Source organism: Salvelinus sp. IW2-2015, linkage group LG4q.1:29 (assembly GCF_002910315.2).
Source record: "Salvelinus sp. IW2-2015 linkage group LG4q.1:29, ASM291031v2, whole genome shotgun sequence".
NCBI classification, from domain to species: domain Eukaryota; kingdom Metazoa; phylum Chordata; class Actinopteri; order Salmoniformes; family Salmonidae; genus Salvelinus; species Salvelinus sp. IW2-2015.
Window position 1 is genome coordinate 54,950,755 of NC_036842.1, and position 27,257 is coordinate 54,978,011.

Here is a 27,257-nt window from a genome sequence, read left to right on the forward strand (position 1 = left end):
CCCCTCAGTATACTGCATTCATGTTACAAAATCCACTGGGAAATAGGGCTAGACCATTTCATAGTTCGGGATATTTTGGCATCCTCGTTATATTCTAACATCAGAACATTTAAAGACGACAGGCAACATCTTTTTTTTAATGGAAATTAATTTCGTTCGGAAAGCCCTGCTCTTCAATTGTATATTATTTGTATATTTCTCCATGACCCCTATCTTCATTGGAATGGTTGTTCCTTTACACTGCCATGTTGGATGGATGTATCGATGTTGCAGCTGGAGTTCCGAATGAAAGTTTAGAATTTGCACTCTGCAAAGATTGGGGTTCCCACGGTTTAGTCAAGGCGCCTGGGTCATGAGGTTGTTATCCAACAACCAGGATCCTGAAATATTTCATTTTGCAGACCTCTACCWTAGAAACAACGTCATGAGATGATCCGGTTGCAGGCCATGGCGACCAAAAGCTGCACGAATTTGATGTAATGTTCAAGAGTAAAACAGTTCATTTTGTTTATTGAGAAGTTATTTACGAACATGAATAGCCATTCTCAGCAGCGGCGGGTTGGAAATATTGGCTCCATACTCCTCACCCCGCAAGAGAACGAATGCCTATTCAACTACCTGGGCAGGAAATGCAATGTAAGTTGTCTTGTTTACGACCATGCCACGCTCTCAAATTCAAGTGCAATTTGTATACCTGCACCGTTGCAAAAAAATAATGTGTTAGGCTAAATGTTAGTGTTATGTAGGCTAACGTTAGGAAATAACCTGGCTGTAGGCCGATAARACGCATGACAGCTCAGCATCTTTCCATGGCTTTGCTGGAACGATGTTTGGGCAAGCAGAACTGTTTGCCTGTCAGATGGATTTGCTGGAATATAATGGATTTGGAAATCTAAACGTGTGCCTCTGGAGGATTAGTCGTTTTCGCMTGGCTTGGCTGTAAACAGTAATGTACACGTTACTGTTTTTAGCCTATGCAGCACATACCCCATCATTAATAAACATGACCGATAGTGTTGACCTAAGTTAAGGTTGAACGCTACTGTGTGTGTGTGGGATATAAAATTGACAACTTAACGTTACTCAACCAACTGATGTACTGCAGTCTGGCATGTTTGCACGTCAGTATTTTGTTTTTATTTGACAACGATCGCTGTCGAATCCGTGTTTGCRCAATGGAATATGTTAAGAACATACATATTATCCTTGCTTCGTCCCATTGTTTACACGAGCCATTGTTTACACAGATAACACAGGTTCGYTGCGGGAAGAAGCAACTATTTTCCCAATGCTAAAGGCTATGAAGGTAGTTGTGCCCTTACGAAAAAAAAGATTGCTGTGGGATTGCCGTATAACTGCAGTCGGAGGGCAGTGTGCTGCAAATACTGCATTCAAAAATATTTGACTGTAGTTACTGCACTTTTACTGCAATTGTTTTTGTAAGGATGAAAGTCAAATCAGTTTATTGAGAAGCTGCATTAGATTACAATAAGTGTCAAATGGCAGCCCAGTGGAACAACTACTATAGCCTACAGTACACTGTCTAAATAAATAACATATCACCATTTGCCATAAGTCAAAGCTGAGTGTCTAGTAAGACAGAGCCATAGCTTGATGTGTGTGTTCTTTTTATCCCTTAACATTTTTCCTACCATGGGAATTGGGAACATACTGATCTGGATTGACTTATGCCCCTGTCTGTGTGCTGTGCACATATCGGTCTACAGTACACTTTGACTCGCAAACCTTCTCAATTAAACTACAAAGTAGCCTATTCCTACCTGGCAGAATGATATCGTGATTATTTGCATCAATCCAGTGGCCATTTGTTTTGCAAATTCTGCAATCACATGAGCACTATAGAAACATCGCTAACCAAATAATGGTCTCTGACTGGTGTGCACTTGAATTGAAGTGGTCTCCTGATGTGGTTTAACAGTGTTTCCCCTAGAATCATTTAGCAGCTGCGGTCCACTGCTGCTAAATCATTGCCGCCACAACAAACAAAACAAAAAAAATATATATACTACCGTTCAAAGGTTTGGGGTCACTTAGTAATGTCATTGTTTTCCATGCAAAATGAATAGGAAATATAGCCAAGACGTTGACAAGGTAATAAATAATTACTTTTAATTGAAATAATAATTGTCCWTCAAATGTTGCTTTTGTCAAAGAAACCTCCATTTGCAGCAATTACTACCTTTGGCATTTTAGTTGTCAATTTGTTGAGGTAATCTGAAGAGATTTCACCCCATGCTTCCTGAAGCACCTCCCACAAGTTAAATTGGCTTGATGGGCACTTCTTACGTACCATACGGTCAAGATGCTCCCACAACATCTCAATGCGGTTGAGATCCGGTGACTGTGCTGGCTGGCCACTCCATTATAGACCGAATACCAGCTGACTGTTTCTTCCCTAAATAGTTCTTGCATAGTTTGGAGCTGTGCTTTGGGTCGTGTTGTAGGAGGAAATTGGCTCCAGTTAAGCGCCATCCACAGGGTATGGCATGGCGTTGCAAAATGGAGTGATAGCCGTCCTTCTTCCAGATCCCTTTTTACCCTGTACAAATCTTTCACTTTACCACCACCAAAGCACCCCCAGACCATCACATTGCCTCCACCATGCTTGACAGATGGCGTCAAGCACTCCTCCAGCATTYTTTCATTTTTTCTGCAKCTCACAAATGTTCTTCTTTGTGAAAGAACACCTCAAACTTAGATTTGTCTGTCCAGTGTCTGTGTTCTTTTGCCCATCTTAATCTTYTCTTTTTATTGGCCAGTCTGAGATATGGCTTTCTCTTTGCAACTCTKYCTAGAAGGCCAGCATTCCGGATGCGCCTCTTCACTGTTGACGTTGAGACGGGTGTTTTGCGGGTACTATTTAAKGAAGCTGCCAGTTGAGGCAGCTTCATCATTTCTCAAACTTGACACTCTAATGTACTTGTCCTCTTGCTCAGTTGTGCACCGGGGCCTCCCACTCCTTTCTATTTTGGTTAGAGCCAGTTTGTGCTGTTCTGTGAAGGGAATAGTACACAGCGTTGTACAAGATCTTCAGTTTGTTGGCAATTTCTCGCATGGAATAGCCTTAATTTCTCAGAACAAGAATAGACTGATGAGTTTCAGAAGAAAGGTYTTTGTTTCTGGCCATTTTGAGCCTGTAATCGAACCCACAAATACTGATGCTCCAAATACTCAACTAGTCTGAAGGCCAGTTTTATTGCTTCTTTAATCAGTACAACAGTTTTCAGCTGTGCTAACATAATTACAAAAGTGTTTTCTAATGGTCAATTAGCCTTTTAAAATGATACTCTTGGATTAGCTAGTGTAACGGATGTGAAATGGCTAGCTAGTTAGCGGGTACGCGCTAGTAGCGTTTCAATCAATTACGTCACTTGCTCTGAAACCAATATGTAGGGTTTCCCCTTGCTCTGCAAGCGCCGCGGCTTTTGTGGAGCGATGGGTAACGACACTTCGTGGGTGTCAGTTGTTGATGTGTGCAGAGGGTCCCTGGTTCGCGCCCGGGTATGGGCGAGGGGACGACTTAAAGTTATACTGTTACACTAGCACCGTGCCATTGGAACACAGGAGTGATGGTTGCTGATAATGGGCCTCTGTACGCCTATGTAGATATTCCATTAAAAATCAGCCGTTTCCAGCTACAGTAGTCATTTACAACATTAACAATGTCTACACTGTATTTCTGATAAATTTGATGTTATTTTAATGGATAAAAAATATGCTCTTCTTTAAAAAACGAGGACATTTCTAAGTGACCCCAAACTTTTGTGTGTGTGTGTGTATTAGTACCAGTCCAAAATGTAGACACACCTACTCATTCCAGGGAATGCATTTCAATTAAAAGGTGTCTTGTTAAAAGTACATTTGTGGAATTTCTTTCCTTAATGCATTTGAGCCAATCAGTTGTGTTTTTAACAACGTAGGAGTGGTATACAGAAGATAGCCCTATTTGGTAAAATACCAAGTCCATGTTATGGCAAGAACAGCTCAAATGAGCAAAGAGAAACGGCAGTCCATCATTACTTTAAGACATGAAGGTCAGTCAATTWGGAAAATTTCTAGAACTTTGAAAGTTTCTTCAAGCGCAGTCGCCAAAGAACATGAAACTGGCTCTCATGAGGACCGCCACAGGAAAGGAAGACCCAGAGTTACCTCTGCTGCAGAGGATAAGCTCATTAGAGTTTCCGGCTCAGAAATTGCAGCCCAAATAAATGCTTCACATAGTTCAAGTAACAGACACATCTCAACTTCATCTGTTCAGAGGAGACTGTGTGAATCATGCTTTCATGATTGAATTGCTGCAAGGAAACCACTACTAAAGGACTCCAGACGTGAAAATACCGCCCCCTATCCCAAAGAGGCGAAAGGACACCAATAATAAGAAGAGACTTGCTTTGGCCAAGAAACATGAGCAATGGACATTAGACCGGTGGAAATTTGTCCTTTGTTGATGAGTCCAAATTTGAGATTTTTGGTTCCAACCGTCGTGTCTTTGTGAGACGATGAATGGATGATCTCCACATGTGTCGTTCCCACCGTCGAGTATGGAGGAGGAGGTGTGATGGTGTGGGGGTGCTTTGCTCGTGACACTGTCTGTGATTTATTTAGACTTCAAGGCACACTTAACCAGCATGGCTACCACAGCATTCTGCAGCGATACGCCATCCCATCTGGTTTGCACTTAGTCCCACTATCATTTGTTTTTCAACAGGACAATGACCCAACACATCTCCAGGCTGTGTAAGGGATATTTGACCAAGATGGAGTGCTGCATCAGATGACCTGGCCTCCACAATCACCCGACATCAACCCAATTGAGATGTTTGGGATGAGTTGGACCGCAGATTAAAGGAAAAGCAGCCAAGAAGTGCTCAGCATGTGGGAACTCCTTCAAGACTGTTGGAAAAGCATTCCAGGTGAAGCTGGTTGAGAGAATGCCAAAAGTGTGCAAATCTGTCAAAAATGCACAGGGTGGCTGCTTTGAAGAATCTCATTCAAATCAAAAYATATTTTAAACACTTTTTTGGTTACTACATGATTCCATATGTGCTATTTCGTAGTTTTGATGTCTTCGCTGTTATTCTACAATGTAGAAAATAGTAAAAATAAAGAAAAACCCTGGAGAGTGTGAGTGTGGCGAGTGTGGATATATAGAGTGTGATATATATATTTGTAATAATGACAATTACAACAATACTGAATGAACATTTTATTTTAACTTAATATAATACATAAATTAAATCAATTTAGTCTCAAATAAATATTGAAACATGTTCAATTTGGTATAAATAATGCAAAAACACAGTGTTGGAGAAGAAGGTAAAAAAGCTAACGTTTAAGTTCCTTGCTCAGAACATGAGAACACATGAAAGCTGGTGGTTCCTTTTAACATGAGTCTTCAATATTCCCAGTTAAGAAGTTTTAGGTTGTGGTTATTATAGGACTATTTCTCTCTCTACCATTTGTATTTCATATACCTTTTGACTATTGGATGTTCTTATAGGCACTATATTATTGCCAGCCTAATCTAAGCATTTYTTGTGGTCTTAGAACATCTCTCTTTTTTTTGAGAGTGGAAACCTGAGAACTGGAAAAACCAAGAGGGAAAACAGAATTTGGGGAAAAAAACTAAATGGAGTCAGGCAAAAAAATAAACCCATATTGTTTTAGGGTCCTAACTAATCAAATCCAATGTACTATGGTCTGGCCAGTGACCTTTCCTGTGTTATGATGAGGTGTGCGTTTGAGGAGAGAAGTGCTTCCTCATGTTCTTTCTCTCCTACCCGCAATAATAAATCACTGAAGAGGAAGTGAGCTAGAATGGTATTTCCTCTTCCTCATCATCTCGTTTTGTGATTGGCACAGGTCGCTCTCGGTGTCCTTGAAGCAAACGAAGCTTTAGATTGTGTGGCCACTGGCTATGTCTGTCATCATTCTCTATCAGATATTCTCAGGGTGTATTATCTGCAAACGTTGTACTATACTCTCGGGCAAATAATCAGTGTTTCCTGTTCGTGGATGTGGTCCTCTTCCTCTATATGGCCATCATTTACACATTTCCCCCTAGAGGCATTCCACTAGTTAAGCTAGTTTTGTGAAGACCAAAGATAATGTGCAATCCAATGCTGCACTTCTTAATCACATTTAATTATCAAAACATTTTACAAGCTCTTTGTCTCTCTGTGTCACTAGTGTTTTTACTTTGCTGTAACGCTCCCACACTCCCACTGTGAATTCGTCCTTAGACCCTGTGCTCAGCGGTAGTCCAGGTGTATGGGGCAGACAGGAGCTCATCCTGGATGAAGAGGTGCTGCGGAGTGGCCTGTCTGATCAAGGATAACCCTCTGAGGTCCTACTTCATCAGGGTCTTTGACATCAAGGTGAGTGGAGTAGATGAAGGATGGTTGAAGCTAGCCTAACACTGAGTCCCTTTCCTGAGGAATTCCCTYTGCTGCCAAAAGGCAGTTCACTACTTAATGTTATTTCTCTCTTTTCAGGAAGGGAAAACCATGTTTGAACAGGAGCTCTACAATAACTTCTCAATCAACAGCTCTAGGTCGTATTTCATTTCATTCGCAGGAGATGTAAGTATGATATCCCGCCGCTTGAAAGCTTTTGGACCCCACGTAGACGGTGTCCTAAAAAAAAGAATGATCTCTCTTTACTCTCTTTATCTCCAGAACTGCCAGGTAGGCCTGAACTTCGCTAGCGAGGAAGAGGCCAAGCGATTTAGAGCCGCACTTAACGACCTACTCGGCAGACGCCAACGTAAAACGGGTAACTACAGTTGCTCCGTGTGCTCAGTCTACACTACCTCTGCGTTCTCACCACCTCAACCTTTCACCTTCTGGACAGAGGAAGGGGAGGAAGCTTCAATTTCTCTTCCTGCGCTACTACTGACAAGACCACAGGGCCCGATCCCAAACCGATCCCTCTATTACCTGAGACCTATCTTGTAACTCAGATCTGCGAGGGGGTTCATTTGGGGTCAACAACGGTCTAGGAATTGGTTTGGAATTGTGTCAAATTTTTCCTGCTGGTTGCTGTTGGAAACTCAGTGATATACAGTGTCTTCGGAAAGTTTTCAGACACCTTAACTTTTTCCACATGTTACCTTACAGCCATATTCTTAAAAACAGAAATACCTTATTTACATAAGTATTTAGACCCTTTGCTATGAGACTCGAAATTGAGCTCAGGTGCATCCTGTTTCCATTGATCATCCTTGAGATGTTTCKACAACTTGATTGGAGTCCACCTGTGGCAAATTCAATCGATTGGACATGATTTGGAAAGGCACACACCTGTCTGTTGGAAGGTGAACCTTCACCACAGTCTGAGATCCTGAGCAGGTTTTCATCAAGGATCTCACTGTACATTGCGCGGTTCATCTTTGCCTCGATCCTGACTCGTCTCCCAGTCCCTGCCACTGAAAAACATYCCCACAGCATGCTGCCACCACCATGATTCATCGTAGGGACAATGCCTGGTTTCCTCCCGACGTGACTGTTCGCATTCAGGCCAAAGAGTTCAATATTGGTTTCATCAGAAAAGAGAAAATTGTTTCTCATGGTCTAAGAGTCTTTAGGTGCCTTTTGGCAAACTCSAAGCAGGCTGTCATGTGCCTTTTACTGAGGAGTGGTTTCCATCTGGCCACTACCATAAAGGCCTCTGGTGGAGTGCTGCACTGGCCTCATTGGTTGTCCTTCTGGAAGATTCTCCCATCTTCACAGGGGAACTCTAGAGCTCTGGCAGAGTGACCATCGTCTTCTTGGACACCTCCCTGACCAAGGCCCTTCTCCCCAGATTGCTCAGTTAGGCCGGGCGGCAAACTCTAGGAAGAGTCTTGGTGATTACAAAATTCTTCCATTTAAGAATGAAGGCCACTGTGTTCTTGGGGACCTTCAATGCTGCAGACATTTTTTGGTACCCTTCCCCAGATATGTGCCTCAACACAATCCTGTCTCGGAGCTCTACGATCAAAACCTTCGACGTCATGGCTTGGTTTTTGCTATGACATGCACTGTCAACTGTGGGACCTTTATATAGGACAACGACCCTAAGCACACAGCGAAGACAAAGCAGGAGTGGCTTCGGGACAAGTCTCTGAATGTCCTTGAGTGGCCCAGCCAGAGCCTGGACTTGAACCCGATCGAACATCTCTGGAGAGACCTGATAATAGCTGAGCAGCAACACTCCCCATCCAACCTGACCAAGCYTGACAGAATCTACAGAGAAGAATGGGAGAAACTCCCCAAATACAGGTGTGGCAAGCTTGTAACGTCATACCCAAGAAAACTCGAGACTGTAATCGCTGCCAAAGGTGCTTCAACAAAGTACTGCGTTAAAGGGTCTGAATACTTATGTAAATGTTTTTATTTTTAATAAATTAGCAAACTTTTATTTTTTTACTCCCATTGTGTGTAGATTGAGGGGGAAAAAGGGACGTAATAMATTTTAGGATAAGKCTGTAACTTAACAATGTGGAAAAATTCAAGGGGTTTAAATAGTTTCCGAAGGCACTGTTTCTGTCTGTACAGTAAAAACAGAAGAGTGTCTTTCTGCGCTAAAGGCTGCAKTGGTGTTCCTCTCTGGCTTCTCTACATCTCTCTCTGTTTCTCTCTCCATGCCGGCCTTTGAAGTTTGCTGCTCTTGCTGTGAGGAGTGTGCTTTCAAAGACGTGGGGCAGGGAAGGGGTCTACTGTAATGGTATGGTAGGGACACTAGCTTTCATTCTGTACTGTTCTTCCAGTACTTGTCTTTTTTTTGTGCATATTTTCTGAACTAGTGAAAATGCATCSTCTCCTCCTGAGTGAAATGCATTTGGCGCCCAGGATCTGAATGGAACTGGTATTTTCTCCAACCTGCGGTGGCTACCTTTCCGTGGCCTTTCATCCTATTTCCGTCTGTCCATCTGACTCTCATAAACTCACTCTGAACACTTTCCAGACACTTTGCTTGTCCTTCGACACTTCCATCTACACTCACCGTTGCTCTGATAGCTGTGCCAAAGCACACTTGAATTGGCTGCGAAATTATAATTGTTCCCATTTTTGTTTTGCAGAGAAAAGATGTGACCCTGCAAATGGTATGTTGTCCATTCTTTGATTTGTACCAATTTGTATAGTCCAAATTTGACCTTCAACATGTTTTATTGAAACGTAATCCTTGGTTATTTTACGATTTAAAAGCATAGTTCTCCTATAATCAGTCAAGCGAAATCAAATGTATTGGTGTACAYGCATGTGTACACACACATCGCTGTGGGTTTAATTTAAAATACTCTTTGAAGAGGTAGGGTTTCAGATGTTTTGGGAAGATGGACAGGGACTCTACTGTCCTAGCGTCAGGGGGAAGCTGGTTGCACCATTGGGGTGCCAGAACAGAGAAGAGCTTTGACTGGGTTGAGCGGAACAAGACCTCCCCGTAGGGGGGGAGGGCCAAGAGACCGAAGGTGGCAGAACRTAGTGCTTGGGTTGCGTTGTAGGGTTTGAGCATAGCCTGAAGGTAGGGAAGAGCAGTTCCCGTTACTGCTCCGTAGGCAAGTACTGTGGTTTTGTGGTGGCGCCGAGCTTCGACTGGAAGCCAGTGGATTGTGCAGAGGAGCGGGGTGACRTGTTCAACATTCCCAAGTTCTCCCAAAGCGGGCTGCGGCATTCTGGATAAGTTGCAGGGGTATGATGGCACAAGCGGGGAGCCCAGCCAACAGAGTGTTGCAGTAGTCTAGACRGGAGATGACAAGTGCCTGGATTAGGACCTGCACCGCTTTCTGTGTGAGGAAGGGTCATACTCTAAAGATGTTGCAGAGCATGAACCTGCAGGAGTGTCACCGCTTTTATGTTTTCAGAGAATGACAGGGTGTTGTCCAGGGTCACTCCATGGTTCTTTGCACTCTGCGATGGGGACACCGTGGAGTTGTCAACCCTGATGGAGAGGTCTTGAGGTCTTTTGCTTCCCTCCCCCAATTTGTTTTCCTTGTCATAATTCACTGTCATGCTGACAGTGTGCGCTTTAATATTTGTGATATTTAATCGTTACATTTTGGAGGTTTCTGAACCCTAATATGGACTGGACAACCATTGACATTATCTGTCAATCATTGACTTTCATACAGCCAAAGACAACCATCTGTATGGTACCACTACATGGATACCACTACAAGCTTCCGGTGAAGTACAATAATGAGGGTAAACATGTCTCATGGCGAAGGAGCTTTCAAAGTCCTCGTCGATAGCTGAGACTTCTAACATTTGTAGGAAATCCAGGGATTTGGTTGGGATTAGCTGTAGATTACTGATTTATGTCTGACCCATCTGCATATTGTGGAGATTAACATGGACTCGAGGAGCGTAATCAAATGCCGGGACAGGGGGAGGTTTGACCACACCATGTATTGAGAGTTTGTGTGACTAACTGGGGTTAAACCCAAATCATTTGCATGCCATAAGACTGTTATCCCTCTGAACTGAAGCCTAACCTAGGTCTCATGTAAGGTTATTCCTCATGCAAGAGTAGTTCACAGAACTACTGTAGCTCTGTTTGTTGGCTATTGCAGTTTCAATCAGAAGTCATTATTATAATGTTCCTAGACAACATCGTGTACATTTTATAGCAGCCATGTTGGTGCCTCCTGGGTAATTTTTTACAATTAACGGTCCAAAGAATTAGCAGAATTTTAAACCAAGCAATAGATGGTCAACATGAGTATATTTGAATTGTCCAAGGAGCAACATGGCTTCCAGCTCTGAAGTTGGCCAAAGCTCTTTTTTWAATTTTTTTATATGACTGGGTTTGACTCAACTGATGTCACATAAGGAACAAACACGCACAATGGGAGGACAAGCACTGTCTTTGAGCCAGTTTGATTCTGTCACCGTTTCTTTAGTTGTCTGTGAAAGACTGCTGTGCTATTCCTTTGTGTAGCCACAGGCAGTCTGAGAGCCTCGCCAGTCGGTTGGTCTACCCAACACTGTATCATATGGATGGCACAAGGATGTATTGCACAACCTCTTTATCAAGCCTGTCTTTAACAGAGTCATTGGACAGTGAGTTGAAGTTGGAAGACTGGTTGGGTCTGCTTGGGTGTCCAGTGCTGCTCGTGGATGGGCTTTATATGCTGTTGTCCTGCCCCTGTCCTTTTGAGGAAGAGAGAGCGGAGGAGGATGAAGAGGAAAAGGAGGGGGGTGTGGTGCTAGAGGAACCGAGGATTAAGAGCTGGTTTAAAGAGGTATTTAATGGTCGAGTTGTCGTCATGCAGAGTTCATGTCCATCCCGCCCTTGTCCTTTTGAGGAAGAGGATGATGAAGAGGCAAATGAGGGGTGTGTGGTGCTAGAGGAGCCGAGGATTAAGAGCTGGCTGAGAGAGGTGTTTAACGGTAGGGTTGTCGTCAGAGTTCATGTTCATGATCCCATTTAAATTCTAGTGAATTAAGAAATTAATGCACATGATTTACATAATTGCATCAATGTTTTGCATAAATGTGAAAACTTTGAATTATAATTTAAATGGAATTTGTACTGACTTTGTTGCTTGGCACCTATGCTGGTGTTTGGCTTCTACAGTAGATATTCACAAAGGCCCTGGCATTTGTATAGACAATTGGTGCCCTCTATTGTTTGTTGCCTGTACACTATTTTGAAATAGTGTTAAATACATCGAAAGACTGTTTTATTGTGTGTGGTCCTGCATTGTTGGCTGTCTTGCTCAGTCTTAAACTTTTTCACTTGTTTCTATATATTTATATTTAAAAACATTTTAAGATTGCAATATTGATGGGCTTCAGAGACTACCATAGTCTCAACACAGGCCAAGTTATACAGTAGTCTTTTTACTACCAGTCTAAGTATGCAAACTAAATGTTACTTTTTTTATTAATAATTGAAAGGGGTTGTGTATGATCTATCTGGCCTGTGTAATATAACTTGTCCAGTATGCTAAGAAATCAAAGGACGACCTTTTGGATTGACTCCACCTCATTTCGTGAGAGAAACACTGCTTCTGAGCTTCCCGGCAGTGGTTCTGAGCTTCTAGTTCTAGAAGCTTCTCATTTTCTTCCTCCATCTCTCCCTCCTTCTACCCTCCCTCCTACTATAGGCCCGGCTCTCCCTATGGCCACAGTGGACATCAAGAACCCAGAGATTAACAATGTGCGCTTCCACAACTCCCAGCAGCAGCCTCAGCCACACCACATCAACAACATGCTGCACAGCAGCCTCAGCAAGAAGGAGAAGAAAGTCAAGTGCAAGAGGAAGAAGCTCACCAAGGCAGACATCGGCACCCCCAGCAACTTCCAGTGAGTGGACCACACTTCCGCCGAGATTACACTTCAGACGGGTCTGTGTAGAGAGTGTACATTCTGAATGTATGTTGTAACGTATTGAGCTTGTCACTCATGTTTGAGGGTGTTCTTTGTGTCTTGAGAATCTTTTCAATGGCTCAGTTGTGTTTGTYTGCATTCATAATTGCCCCTCTGTTTGTGTGTATGTGCACAAGTGAGTGGTCTTACATGAGTGTCTGTGCTTGCACGTGATTGTTGCTGCGTGTTAAATGCACACCCACACACGTTTGTGAATCTGCTTGCTTGTGGGTACACGTGTATGTATGTGCTCATCCCTGTCTGTCTTGTGTCTCTCTCTTCAGGCACATCGGCCATGTGGGCTGGGACCCAAACACAGGCTTCGATGTGAGTACCACACACACACACACCGGATCCTTCATGGGCACACAATGGTGACCTGTGTGGCCGACTCATGATTGGCCCACACAATGGCCTCATTTGTATACAGCGCATATTTATCATGCATCCAATGCCGTCATACAAGCCTCTGCTGCAACCTAGAATATTCCAGAAAATTGTTGGTCACTGTTTTGGGCAGCTATGCTTCAGTAGCGCAAGTCACAAGTCAGTCGATCCTCATAGAAATACCTGTGTTCTGCAGTTCATCAATCATCACCATCACATATGTTTGGGAGTGTTGCCCAAAACKCAATGTTTCTGCTCGGTCACCAAAGAAGTGTTTTTGCCAATATTTGTCATGCCATTCAGACAACTGTCAGAGAAGTTGGCGTAAGCACATATTCCCCGATTCCGACCTGAGGTAAGCGCAAATGAATGGAACATTACCGGTAGTCGATTTTCATGTACTTTTCTCTCTATGCGTCTTCCTACCTTGAACTTAACCCTCTACAGTCTATACCCTGTCTAAGCCGGGGGGGGGGGGGGGGGTTCTATGCAGTTTTTGTTTTTATTGTTTTAAGAAGGTCATACAGTGCCTTGCAAAAGTATTCATCCTCCTTGGCGTTTTTCCTATTTTGTTGCATTACAACCTGTAATAAAAAATAAAAAAAAATTGGGATTGCATGTAATGGACATACACAAAATAGTCCAAATTTGTGAAGTGAAAGGAAAAAATTACTTCAGAAGTCACATAATTAGTTAGATTGCACACAGGTGGACTTTATTTAAGTGTCACATGATCTGTCACATTATCTCAGTATATATACACCTGTTCTGAAAGGCCCCAGAGTCTGCAACACCACTAAGCAAGGGACACCACCAAGCAAGCAGCACCATGAAGAACAAGGAGCTCTACAAACAGGTCAGGGACAAAGTTGTGGAGAAGTACAGATCAGGGTTGGGTTATAAAAAAATATCCAAAACTATGAACATCCCACAGAGCACCATTAAATCCATTATTAATAAATGGAAACAATATGGCACCACAACAAACCTGCCAAGAGAGGGCCACCCACCAAAACTCAGACCAGGCAAGGAGGGCATTAATCAGAGAGGCAACAAAGAGAMCAAAGATAACCCTGAARGAGCTGCAAAGCTCTACAGCGGAGATTGGAGTATCTGTCCATGGGACCATTTTAAGCCATACACTCCACAGAGCTGGGCTTCACAGAAGAGTGTCCAGAATAAAAGCCATTGATTAAAGAAAAAAATAAGCAAACACGTTTGGTGTTCGCCAAAAGGCATGTGGGAGACTCCCCAAACATATGGAAGAAGGTACTCGGGTCAGATGAGACTAAAATTGAGCTTTTTGGCCATCAAGAAGAATGCTATGTCTGGCGCAAACCCAACACCTCTCATCACTCCGAGAATACCATCCCCACAGTGAAGCATGGTGGTGGCAGCATCATGCTGTGGGGATGTTTTTTTATCGACAGGGACTGGGAAACTGATCAGAATTGAAGGAATGATGGATGGCGCTAAATACAGGGACATTTTTGAGGGAAACCTGTTTGTCTTCCAGAGATTTGAGACTGGGATGGAGGTTCACCTTTCAGCATGACAATGACCCTAAGCATACTGCTAAAGCAACACTTGAGTGGTTTAAGGGGAAACATTTAAATGTCTTGGAATGGCCTAGTCAAAGCCCAGACCTCAATCCAATTGAGAATCTGTRGTATGACTTAAATATTGCTGTACACCAGTGGAACCCATCCAACTTGAAGGAGCTGGAGCAGTTTTGCCTTGAAGAATGGGCACAAATCTCACTGGCTAGATGTGCCAAGCTTATAGAGACATACCCCAAGAGACTTGCAGCTGTAATTGCTGCAAAAGGTGGCTTGACAAAGTATTGACTTTGGGGGGGTGAATAGTTATGCACGCTCAAGTTCTGTTTTTTTTGTCTTGTTTGTTTCACAATAAATAATAATTTGCACCTTCAAAGAGGTAGGCATGTTGTGTAAATGAAATGATACAAACCCCCAAGAAATCTATTTTAATTCCAGGTTGTACGGCAACAAAATAGGAAAAATGCTTTCGCAAGCCACTGTACCAAGGATCATTGCTATTTGATTTTGACTTTTAAGATGCCTTGAAGTGTGTGTGTGTGTGTGTGAGAAATAATAATTCATACTTCCCTAAAATAACCTACTAGATCAGTGTTTTTAAATCTAACAGTTGTTGAAACAGATATGCATATGATGCATTCAGAGAGTATTCAGACCCCTTGACTTTTCCACATTTTGTTACGTTACGGCCTTATTCTAAAATTTATAAAATATTTTTTYCCCTCATCAATCTACACACAATACCCCATAATGACGAAGCGAAAACAGTTTTTTTGAAATTTTTGCAAATGTATTACAATAAAAAAACATACCTTATTTACATAAGTATTCAGAACCTTTGCTATGAGACTCAATTGAGCTCAGGTGCATCCTGTTTCCATTGATCATCCTTGAGATGTTTCTACAACTAGATTGGAGTCCACCTGTGGTAAATTCAATTGATTGGACATGATTTGGAAAGGCACACACCTGTCTATAAAAGGTCTCACAGTTGACAGTGTATGTCAGCAAAAACCAAGCCATGAGGTCGAAGGAATTGTCTTTAGAGCTCTGAGACAGGATTGTGTTGAGGCACAGATCTGGGGAAGGGTACCAAACAATTTGTCATGTTGGTTGTTGATCATTGCTAGACAACCATTTAAGTCCTGCCATATATTTTCTAGACAATTTTAAGTCAAAACTGTAAATAGGACACTCCGGAACATTCAATGTCATCTTGGTAAGCAACTCCAGTGTATATTTGGCCATGTGTTTTAGGTTATTGTCTTGCTGAAAGGTGAATTTGTCTCCCACTGTCTGTTGTCCTGTATTCAGGACAAAAAGTTCATTTCTTTGCCACATTTTATTTGCAGTATTAGTTTAGTGCCTTATTGCAAACAGGATGGATTTTTTTTATTCTGTGCAGACTTCTTTCTTTTAGTTTAGTATTGTGGCGTAACTACAATGTTGTTGATCCATCCTCAGTTTTTTCCTATCACAACCATTAAACTCAAACGGTTTTAAAAAATGTGGGGAAATGATTGCAGTCAGTGTGGTATAACTGCAGTACACTAGTATAACTGTAGTTAGAATGCAGTATAACTGCAGGAGGCGGCAAAGTTTTTTTTTTTTTTCATTGCTGTAATTTTGCAGTACAACTGCCGTTATTCTGCAATCACTGTCCAAAATACCAGTCGACTGCACTTTTACTGCAGTTTCAAAAACTTGTTTTGTAAGGGTAGTCAAGGGGTGTGAATACTTTCTGAAGGCACTGTGTAATATATAATAGKGCTAACCCCATTTAGTTGACTGGTTTATTGTTTGGACGATAGACTGTTGGTCAAGAGATTTGTTTTTAGTCGGTCGYAAAATAAAAATTAAAAACATGGCACACGAGACACCTCTCTGATTCGCGTCTGTCTCAGTGGACTAATRCATTGCGGAGGCCGCAGGGATGGCATAGTCCATCACTCCTTAAGACTGGCACAAGAATGTAAAGGTTCACTCTGTTGATCTACGTGCCTGGGTGGAATTATATTTTTGGAGCAGTGGACGGACACCTTTTGGTAACATAATATCCTCACTGTTCCCACTCCCAATCACAAGGGGTGATGGCAAAGTTTTAGATTTTTGTWATTTTGCCTTCTCTTGCTAGTAGCGGCTAGCTGGCTTTAGCCTAGCTAAAAACAGTTTCTATCTATCGTTTTTAGCTTCACCCATCTCCAAGCGAAATAATCAGATTTATATGAAATAATATATCCTGGCAAATATTTTTTKGACTTGCCGGTGTAACCTAAAACATTATCCCAGTTTGATATCCTGCTTGTGTAGTCATTCGATATCAACAAAAAAATAGAACTTCATGTTTTTGTCAGAGAAAAAAAACAGCTGGCTAGAGCAGRTTCTACTATTTCACAATAGCCTGGAATCACTAGTTATTTCTTCTAAACAAAATACCTTTTTGGGTTAATTCTTGTTTGGTTTACTGTTTGAAAAGTTGCTGAGATTAACAATGCAAAGTCGGCTACTTTGATATATTTCACATTTACATTTAAGTCATTTAGCAGACGCTCTTATCCAGAGCGACTTACAAATTGGTGCATTCACCTTATGATATCCTTATATATAACCTATAAATCAAATCAAGGAACCAAGCGATGACACCACAGACAGAAGGGGTAAACCAGACACGTCACAGGGGCTATAAAGCTGAAGCATCCATTTAGAACGATATCTCATCACCACATATGTTAGTGRGAGGAAGTCCGGTAGTGGGAGAGGATGGAACTTGGTGACACTGGGCAAACATCTGATCTCAATACATTTTTCTGTTCCMAAAACTAGAATCTGTTTTACGAAAATRGTGCACTTAGTTTCATAGARTTGATGCTTTGCCAAAGTTTTTWAAAGTTGCGTTGTTTAGAAAGAGTGCAAGGTCGAATTCAGTTTGCACTCCTCCTAAAGCTTGCGCTTCACAGAGGAGGCTTTCCCTAAAGGAAATATGCAAATACATGCTTGCTCGTGCTTGGCTTTGCCCACCTCTGCTTGTTCTGCCCATTTATGCTTCATTTGCTCCCACTGTAAAAGACACAGATGAACTATCTGGGGTTAGTTATAAATATCTTTGACTCTGCCCCCACGGCTGCRGAAGGAATAATACAGTGTGTCMCAATTTTCAGATGGTACAAAATTACGTGGAATACTGGAGAAGCCACCCCTTTTATTGATGAAAAACTACATTGACTTACATTCCGTCTCCGTAGTGTGTGAATTTACTTTTAGGTGCTCCACGGGGGTATTTGCTTGGCASGCCAAGCAATTTGGTAAAATTGAGAAAATAAGTGCAATTGCATTTGTTTTGAAATTGCATTKGTTTTCCATAAATGGTTACTTCATTGGACCTGACACCGTTTGTAAGAGTATTCGTTAGGCCTACAGTATGTGTCAAGATAATGTTTTTATTGAGTATAGTTTTAAAAYCTTGAGTCAAGAAGAAGGGGAGTATGGCTGAGCGATAGGGCCAAAATATTGTGTATAGCCGTCAAGTAGCAACGTAAACTATAAAAACGAAATACCTCTTATGTAATAACCCAAACTTGTGCATGCATCAATACCAGTATGTAGTAAAATACAGTATACTGCCCAGCCCTAGTTTAGATGCACAAGGCACATCTCTCTCCAGAATGTGCTCTCCCGCCAATTCTTGTGCACTTGTTTCATAACGTTATTGTGTGAATTGTTTGCCCTTAGACTAAAAATCGATCAATTCCCCAATTACATATCACTAGTAGTACATTTACTGTTAATTCCCATAATTTCTAATCTACTAATTGTTTAGTTACGGTAATKTCTGATAATGCATTCAATATATTATTACAGTCATTTACTGTTCTCATTGTCRGAGTGGATAACCTTTGTTACACTTGTGAGAAACACGTTTTGGTTTATTTCATTCCACACTCCTGTCAAAGCTGAACACCTGTTTACGCATAGATGTAGACCTAGGCTACCTGTGCCATGGAACTTCTCAAAGTAATGTAATAAAGCATGTTCGATGACCCGAGACATGGGGCAAGTACTGGATTGAGCAGAGTAGCTTGATGCCACCTTTGTTTGACCGGTATGTTCCGGCATCAGAGAATAGGACACCAAAACTCAACACAGATATAGCAAACGATGATCTTTATTAACGACACAATTTAATAAGACCGCATGCAGAAAATGCTAGGCAACCTACTAAATTGCTGCAGTCTCTGTAAGGGACAGATTGCAATTTACTGATGGGGGAGGTGTGGTTCAAAATAGTGGGTTGACAAAAATATTGCTTTGGAGGGTTGTTTTTTTGTGGGCAAGGGTAGTGCTTTTTATTTTTGGGGTTTACATTTGCTACTTTGCAGGTTTTACTATATTTCTTCCATTCTAGCTAAATTTCCTCATCTACCTCCATGCGCCAAATACAGTGAGCTATAAAAGTATTGGGACAGTGACAATTTTTGTTGTTTTGGCTCTGTACTCATAGCACTTTGAAATGATACAATGACTGGGGTTAAAGTGCAGACTATCAGCTTTAACTTGATGGTATTTTAATCCATATCGGGTAAACCGTTTAGAAATTACAGCACTTTTTGTACATAGTCCCCCCATTTTAGGGGAGCAAAAGTATTGGGATAAATGTACTTTTGACAAAGTAGTCAAAAGTTAAGTATTTAGTCCCATATTCCTAGTAGGCAATGACTACATCAAGCTTGTGACTACAGATTTGTTGGATGAATTTGCCGTTTGTTTTGGTTGTGTTTCAGAGTATTTTGTACCCAATAGATATTAATGGTAGATAATATATTGTGTACTTTTGGAGTCACCTTTATTGTAAATAAAAAAATATATGTGAATGCTACCATGATTACGGATAATTGTGAATAATGGTGAGTGAGAAAGTTAGAGGCATAAATATCATACCCCCCCAAATATGCTAACCTCCACTGTTGTTGTAGTGGTGAGGGGTTAGCATGTCTTGGGGGTATGATATTTGTGTGTCTTACTTTTTACACTTTCCCCAATCTAAGTAACATAATTTTTTTTTAAATCCCCATAATCTGTCACTTTTTAAGATGGAGATATCAGTTTTTTTGCAAGGCCTGCGTCTCAATCCCCCACATCCACTTATGTTGGCCTTCCGCAACTGTGGTGGGAGGTGGCCGAGCTACAGCTGTGTTTGTCAGACCATGAGACATCCTGAAAATCGTTCTTCTCATGTAAACGTTTTTAGCGTTCRAACTGTTTCTCCTACAAGCTTATATGACTCACGAACACAATGATCACGGGACTCGTCTGAAGGTAACCTGTACAAATTAATGGAAGTACGGAGGTAGTTTTGTGCCAACAAAAATAAGGGTTTAAATGTGTCCAAAAAAACTATTTCCTTCGCTTTCTTATCTCCTAGATAAAGAACAGACACTTCAAAACCGTATTCCTTATTACATTTTTACTGTCTTTTTTGCCATTTTGAGTGTGWTATTCAATGCATTTCTATGGGATATAGTAGTAAAGGCCCAACGGCTTAGACTTTGAGGTTAATATTAGTATCATAGTGGACAACTAGGCCTATGCATGCAGTGTCCTGATGCATTTAGTGCTCAAATCTCCAGGAGCTGAACCTGAGGTGGACAATTATTGTTTTAGGAAAGTAGACTAAAAACCAATAGGATGTGGTTATAAAGTTTTGCATATGCTACACCGAAACACTAGGAATAGTGTTTTTGTAATTTGTTATAGGCTGTTTTTAGGGACATGTGAATGTGGCTCATTTGGATAATATCCCTCGTTGGCGCTGGCCGTGCCAAGTCGGTTCTGAATGCATATGGATGTCCGGTAAATTTCTCAAATGTCAGGTAAATTAAAATGTGCATGTTGTTTTATGCAGATTTTTGAATATTCACATGAAAATCTGTTGCCAATTGGATGGAAACCTATAGACACCCTGAAGAATGGCAAGTGTGCCAGTCCAGTGTCACTGATTATGCCTGCATAACATGGTTCACCAGCAGCCCCAAACATCTAAAGAATAAGCTACAGACTAGGGTTTAATATTTTCCCGGTATTTTACAAATGTTCCATCCCGAGAATAATCACATTGCTCCCGGGTAACCCAGTATTTCCYGCCCAAACCAGGAGAGTCATTCTAAAGCAYATTAATGTCTGGATTTGATTAGAGCTTTGATCTGCATGAAAATGCAAGCCTGATGCTACCTGAGCCTGATAAGCCATATATTGAATACATTTTATGAGCCCAAGCCCAGTTGATTGTGCCGTTATCCAATACGTAGCCTATGATATAGGCTACCGCACAACAGAAAAACATAAAAGCCCATAGATGTAGCCATGTTAAAAAATAAGGTGAAAGCCAGATACAGATTTATAAATTAGACGTGCATTCAGTCCTTTGTATTACTGTAGCATATGCAATCCAAGCTGTGCAGAGGCAATTTGACAAATGGAAAGAGACTGTTACAAAACACCAAAAAGTTTAATTACATTCAGAGATTGCCAAGCCTTTGATACTGGGTAAGCCTACAAGGTAGGGAAGGATCTGTTTTCTGTTTGTCTATTTATTGTGGTGTTAACCAATACCGACATGGATTGCGTTGTGTTGTGCATTGGCACAGAAACCTGTTGGTGGAAAATTATTTTGAGGGTAATTATGTAAAAAAATGTACAGTACAAGGGGAAGGTCATGTGGAAATATTTTGTATGTTTAAAAAAAAAAAAAAAAAGATATAATAATCTGTCCATAACCCAATCGGAAGTGCTGCAATGACCCGAAGAAGATGTAAGGCACACAGGCTTAAGTGTGACGTGGTAAAAAGTGATACTACAAACACTGATGAGATAATAAGGTTAGGGAGAACTGAACATCCAAGGTTCTACTACTACTTCACTGTAGCCTAATGAAATGCAATTGTACAAACATGCAAATTCACTGCACCCCAAGGGTCATAATAGCCTACACACTGTTCAGAGACCCACACCTGATAGTGAAGTCATAGAACATACCCGTTTTGTTCGCTCCACATAACCCACGCTGTGGATGCTGACTGATTTAAAAATATATATATTCTAAAAACATTTAACAAGACTAGGCCAATGAAAGAGGGCATAGACAACATTGAACATTTTAAATGTAACATTTATAAACCGCTCTCCTAGTTTACGGGACCTCCTCATGGGGTCTGGGCATGTCCACCACCGTTGGGGCGGTCGGAGGCAGACTGGCAGTGGCTAGTGGCAGGCTAATACACGGTGCACTGAATAGGCTACAAACTGGAGAGGAACAACAACCAGGCTATATTCTGAATCAGGATGATCAGCGTAGGTTTTGGTGTGATTAATTACGTAGGTAAGAGGAGCGCACTACACTCGCAGCACGCTCTGTTTGCAAACCCTGGGGAGATGGCTCGCACTCCTAGCAACCCCGCTATCTTATCTGGTTCCCCAAATTCTCACTTACAACCGGCCTTCGTCGCCGGCTGCCCTACCCAGCAGCGAACGACAACCTTTCCCCATTATGGTGAGTACAATGCGGATACTTGCAAAGGCTACAAGCCCAACGTTCATCAAAGCACAGCTCCCCCGCCAAGACCTGCCTGTCTGGAGAGCAGGTGCAGCTGTGAGCAATTAGTTTGCCCTCAGAACAGCTTCAGTTCATCGGGGCATGGACTCTTCAAGGTGTCGAAAGAGTTCCACAGGGATGCTGGCCCATGTTGACTCCAAAGCTTTGCACAGTTGTCAAGTTGTCTGGATGTTCTTTGGGTGGCGGACCATTCTCGATACATACGGGAAACTGTTGAGCTTGAAAAACCCAGCAACTTTGCAGTTCTAGACACAAACCGTTACTACTACCATACCCCATTCAAAAGCCCTTAAATCTTTTTTGTCTTGCCCATTCAATCTCTGAATGGCACACGTACACAATATCTCAATTGTCTCGAGGCTTAAAAATCCTTCTTTAGCATGTCTCCTGCCCTTCATCTACACTGATTTGAAGTGGATTTAACTAGTCATCTTTCACCTGGTCAGTCTGTCATTGAAACAGCATTTTTGTACACTGTGTATAATATAAATATTCCATTTAGCAGACACTGAATAAACAGCCAGGTCTGTAATTATTGGCACCCTTTTATAAAGATGAGCAAAAAATACTATAAAATGAATAATACAAATACTGAGCTATTATATTATTTTATACTAATACAATTACTAACAGATTTTGTTTAACAAGTAATACAAAAAATATATGGGTCAAATTTATTGGGGCTCTAGCACCCGCCCATTGAGAGGATAATGACAGAGGCTTTTTCTAAAAAAGTTTTATGAAATTGGAGAACACATTGGGAGGGTTAGACCATTCCTCCCATACAGAATTTTTCCAGATCCTTGATATCCTTCGTCTGCTCTTGTGGCCTAACTTCTTAAATTCAAACCACAGGTGTTCAATGGGTTTCAAGTCCAGAGACTGAGATGGCCATTGCAAAATGTTGATTTTGTGTTCAATGTACCATTTCTTTGTGGAGTTTGATGTGTGCGTGGGGTTATTGTGTGCACCACCAGGTGCAATTCCCCTTTTAATCCACCAGAAGGCAGAATGGCACTAAGATTGACAAGGTCATTTGATTATTGTGTGCTCAATATGAAGTTTTCTGAGTTAAATGATATTGGCATTGCATTTTTTTATTTTAGGCCATGTTTGTACAGCGTCATTTTAGCCCTTTACAAAACACCACAGATGCTAGCCTGTCTGTTTTTTTGGATTGTCCTGAACAGGTCTTTCTCTCTGTCCCCCTTTCTCTGTCCCAGTTGAATAACCTGGACCCAGAGCTGAAGAACCTGTTTGACATGTGTGGCATCTCAGAGGCTCAACTCAAAGACAAGGAGACCTCCAAGGTCATCTACGACTTCATCGAAAAGAAAGGAGGGGTGGAGGCCGTCAAGAACGAGCTCCGTAGGCAAGGTGAGCTCACCAGAACCACCCTCTGAGTTCCGTGTATCTCAAGTATTAAGGATTCCACCCACTGTGAATGTGATGAACTTCCTTGTTGAGAATGCACTCCACTGGTAATGWGATGGTGCAAGCCAGATGGGGATTAATTATGTGGTATTTTTCCAGGGCCGCGCAGGTGGTGTGGTGGGTAACTGACTGTGTTTCCATAGAGTTGTGGTTGGTGTGTTTCTGCCTCAGGTGTTGACTGTGAGCTTTGACATGCTTGACCGGATGAAGCTAACTAGCTTGTGGTTTGTCTGAATTATTAATTAACAGAGTTGAAAGGCTATAATGTAAAATGGTGCCAGAATTTCAGTGAATTTCTGAGCTCTTGAACGTTCAACGTGCCAGAAGTATAACTAATTTAAAAAAATCTTAATGGGGATCCAGGTATTCTACTACTCGACTCAGAAAATCAAGCATGGATTGGAGAATTGTGGTAGAGTGTTTAGTTTTTAGCACTGTTTGATTTTGGATGTTAAATGCCACATCGCTGTGCTGGGAGTTGTTTTGACTGTGTATTGGAGTGATTTGAAACAGTATCTGGATGACAGGGTTTGGATGACACATTAACTCTTGGGGGGTTACATWTACATTTAASTCATTTAGCAAACGCTCTTATCCAGAGCGACTTACAAGTTGTAACCTATAATTGGAAACAACATTTATTTTCAGTGCTTATTAAGTGAAAGAACTGTGATTTGTATTGGGACCGTGCAGTACTCTTGTGCACCCCAGTAATTTGAACCCTGCTGGATGGAATATTGCGACTCCTTAAAGGATTTCTCTCTCTTTCCCTCTCTGTCCCACACAGCCCCACCACCCCCTCCCTCTCGGGGAGGCCCACCTCCCCCTCCACCACCCCACAGCTCGGGCCCAGCTCCCCCACCACCACCATTGCGAGGTGGCCGGGGTGCCCCGCCACCTCCACCCTCACGGGCCCCCACCTCGGCCCCTCCCCCACCCCCACCCTCCAGGCCTGGTGCCCTAGGAGCACCCCCTCCACCCCCGCCCCCCACMAGAGGGGGCCACCACCAGCCACCACCACCTCCTCCTCCACCCTTGCATGCCAGCACAGCACCCCAGGCCCCACCACCACCTCCCCCACCAGCACCACCACCCTCCGGTTGTGGGGGAGCCCCTCCACCACCACCTCCACCACCCCCACCTGGACCCCTGCCCCCTCCAGAGTTGGACTGTGGTGTGCCGTTGTCCCGCTCACCCCAGGGCTCGGGGGGTAAGTTGGCCCTGCTGGAGCAGATCCGTGGGGGCACCCAGCTGAAGAAGGTGGAGGCACCGGCCTCCAAGACACCGGCCACCACTGTGGGGCGCGATGCGCTGCTCGACCAGATACGGCAGGGCATCCAGCTCAAAACTGTAAGTGTACCATCTTTGCCTGTGTATGTTTGTGTGCATTTCCATGTTTGTAACTGTGTGTGTGTGTGTGTGTGTGCGCGTGCGTCAGGTACCAGACGGCCCAGACTCTGGCTCCCCTACACCAGCACCCTCGGCAGGCATAGTGGGGGCACTTATGGAAGTAATGCAGAAGAGGAGCAAAGCCATCCACTCCTCAGGTAGGTGCCTACTGTCAGTGTGATGGAAGTGATTCAGTTCACAGCACTCGCTTGAGGAATAACCTTGCCTGAGATCTGAGTACTTGCTTTAATAGGCTTTAATTTAACGTCCGAATAAAGTCTTGTGCCGAGCAGGCATTGGTGAGCAGTTGTCAAGACGCTGAATTTAAGTACTCATCTGAATTGTGTTCTTGCCAGTTTCCCTCAAAATAAAGATGTACATCTCTATGCTTTGTTTACAAATTTGTTTTGTCATTTCCTAGATGAAGATGATGATGATGACGAAGAGGATTTTGAAGATGACGACGAATGGGATGACTAGTTAAGTCTTTCCTCCCCCTCCACCTGAGCACACCTGACACTAAACTGATCCTAAAATCTTCCAAAACCTGACTAAAATTGTAATGTAAATGTTCTATGAATTGGGTATATATTTGTTGCCTTTTTATTAATCTGTGCAATACCTTGTTCATTTAATCTGTCATGTTTTTTCACATACCCTCTGTAGGGTATCTCTGTTAAYACTTTCCTGGAACTCTGTCATAGAACGCTCACATCGTCGTTAAAAGCATGACATAAATTATATAATCTGTTATAAGGGCTCCCGAGTGGCRCAGCGGTCTAAGGCATTGCATCTCAGTGCTTGAGGCGTCACTACAGACCCTGGTTCGATTCCAGGCTGTATCACAACTGGCCGTGATTGGGAGTCCCATAGGGCGGCACACAATTGGCCCAGCGTCGTTAGGGTTTGGCCGGGATAGGCCGTCATTGTAAATGAGAATTTGTTCTTAACTGACTTGCCTAGTTAAATAAATAGAAAAGTCAGAACTGTTAATGGTAATAAGCTGTTATGCTTAGGCTGACTACCGTCGTATATGACACTACAAGGTATTATTACCACCAACGACACCTGGGGTCTGTTCAGGGTGGTGCAATGTCCAGATAAACACATTGTAATATTGATATGATTCTGTCCTCAAGAATGGAGTCGTATACACGTATCAGCTCTTAACATTACATTTATGTCTCCAACGTTCTGGACATTTAGCCCGATGGAATAATACTGTACATTGCTGCTATGTCACGCTTATGACAGCCTAAAGACGCTCTATAACAGCAGGTTCAAGTAGTACGGTATCTGCTGGATTAACCATGTGCAATTTTAGTTGGGATATATTTTATTGGTGCGTTACTGTTAAATGTTACTGTCGGTAAAGAAAGGGAGATATAAGAAACAAAACGGACGGGATCCTCATGTCATTATTGTTGTTTGATGCAAGATAACACTATTTTCCTACCCTACTKTTTTGTACCTTTTTGATTTTCTTAAAGCGATCCAAGTTTAGCAAAGTAATTTTTTCATATGGAGTCCACTTATTAGACTTGTAAGCCACAATTGACTCAAATGTTTTCAATGCTAGTATGTTCACTGCTGTTATATCTTTGCACAATTTCAAAATTGAATTTATTATAAGATTAACAGTTTGGTGTCATAGTTGTGTTCCAACGATGTGCTTATTCAGTGACGGGGAAGAAAAAGACTCCCATGGGTAGATCAGTGTGCTTTTTGCCAGTCATTGACTCATGGAAGCTCTTAAAGCAGCTTCTGCGGCAAGGAACTTTTATTGTAATCCACTCATGATTGACACTACGAACGTGTCCCGCGTTACATTTCACTACAAAAAATTATAACTAATACAGAATCACACAAATAGGCTCATAGGAATCATTTAGGTTTTGTGCTGCGCTTGTTTCTTTTCTGTTACTTCGTGTACCTGTTACGATTCCCAAACGTATTATTCTCTCCTTCCTGCTGAAACGAAAAAAATATTTTTTCCAGGTCAGTGTTCATATGCACCAGCCATAATAGAAATATCTTCCCGTTTTTGTTTTTACAAACCATTACTTTTATGTGCTGAATCTCTAAATACCTCCATACAAAAGTTAATACTGAACCAAAATTGGCATTTGCACGAAGCGTCTACAAGGTTTTGGTTTGACTCTCCTGAAAACTTCTGAGATGGTAATGAACCTCATCCTCCACCAAGGKGATTGCTGCGTTTTAGAAGCTTTCAAATAGGTTGGGAGAAGCGATGGAAATAAATGGTATACTTCGTTTTTCTCAGTCTCGTGCAATTTTTGGATCTGTGTTGAAACGTATCTACTGTGCATTCGGAAAGTATTCAGAACACTTGACTTTTCCCACATTTTGTTAACAGCCTTATTCTAAAATGTATAAAATAGTTTTGCCCTCAACACACAACACCCCATAATGACAAAGCAAAAACAGGTTTTTATAAACTTAAATATCACATTTACATAAGTATTCAGACCCTTTACTCGGTACTTT

The 27,257-nt window shown here is 42.1% G+C and overlaps 1 protein-coding gene across 2 annotated transcripts; it reads left to right on the forward strand.

Annotated features, from left to right (window-relative positions):
* On the forward strand, nt 1–27,025 carry LOC111962172 (actin nucleation-promoting factor WASL-like). 2 transcript variants are annotated; one of them, XM_023985048.2, is made up of 11 exons: nt 1–636; nt 6,264–6,398; nt 6,516–6,602; nt 6,699–6,795; nt 9,083–9,106; nt 12,113–12,311; nt 12,659–12,701; nt 23,150–23,303; nt 24,148–24,710; nt 24,799–24,907; nt 25,171–27,025. In XM_023985048.2, the coding sequence occupies exons 1-11, from the start codon at nt 532–534 to the stop codon at nt 25,227–25,229; spliced, it is 1,575 nt and encodes a 524-aa protein (XP_023840816.1). In that variant the 5' UTR covers nt 1–531; the 3' UTR covers nt 25,230–27,025. The 2 variants fall into 2 exon arrangements, with proteins under 2 accessions (XP_023840816.1, XP_023840817.1); XM_023985049.2 differs by lacking the exon at nt 9,083–9,106.
* The last annotated feature ends 232 nt before the right edge of the window (nt 27,026–27,257 follow it).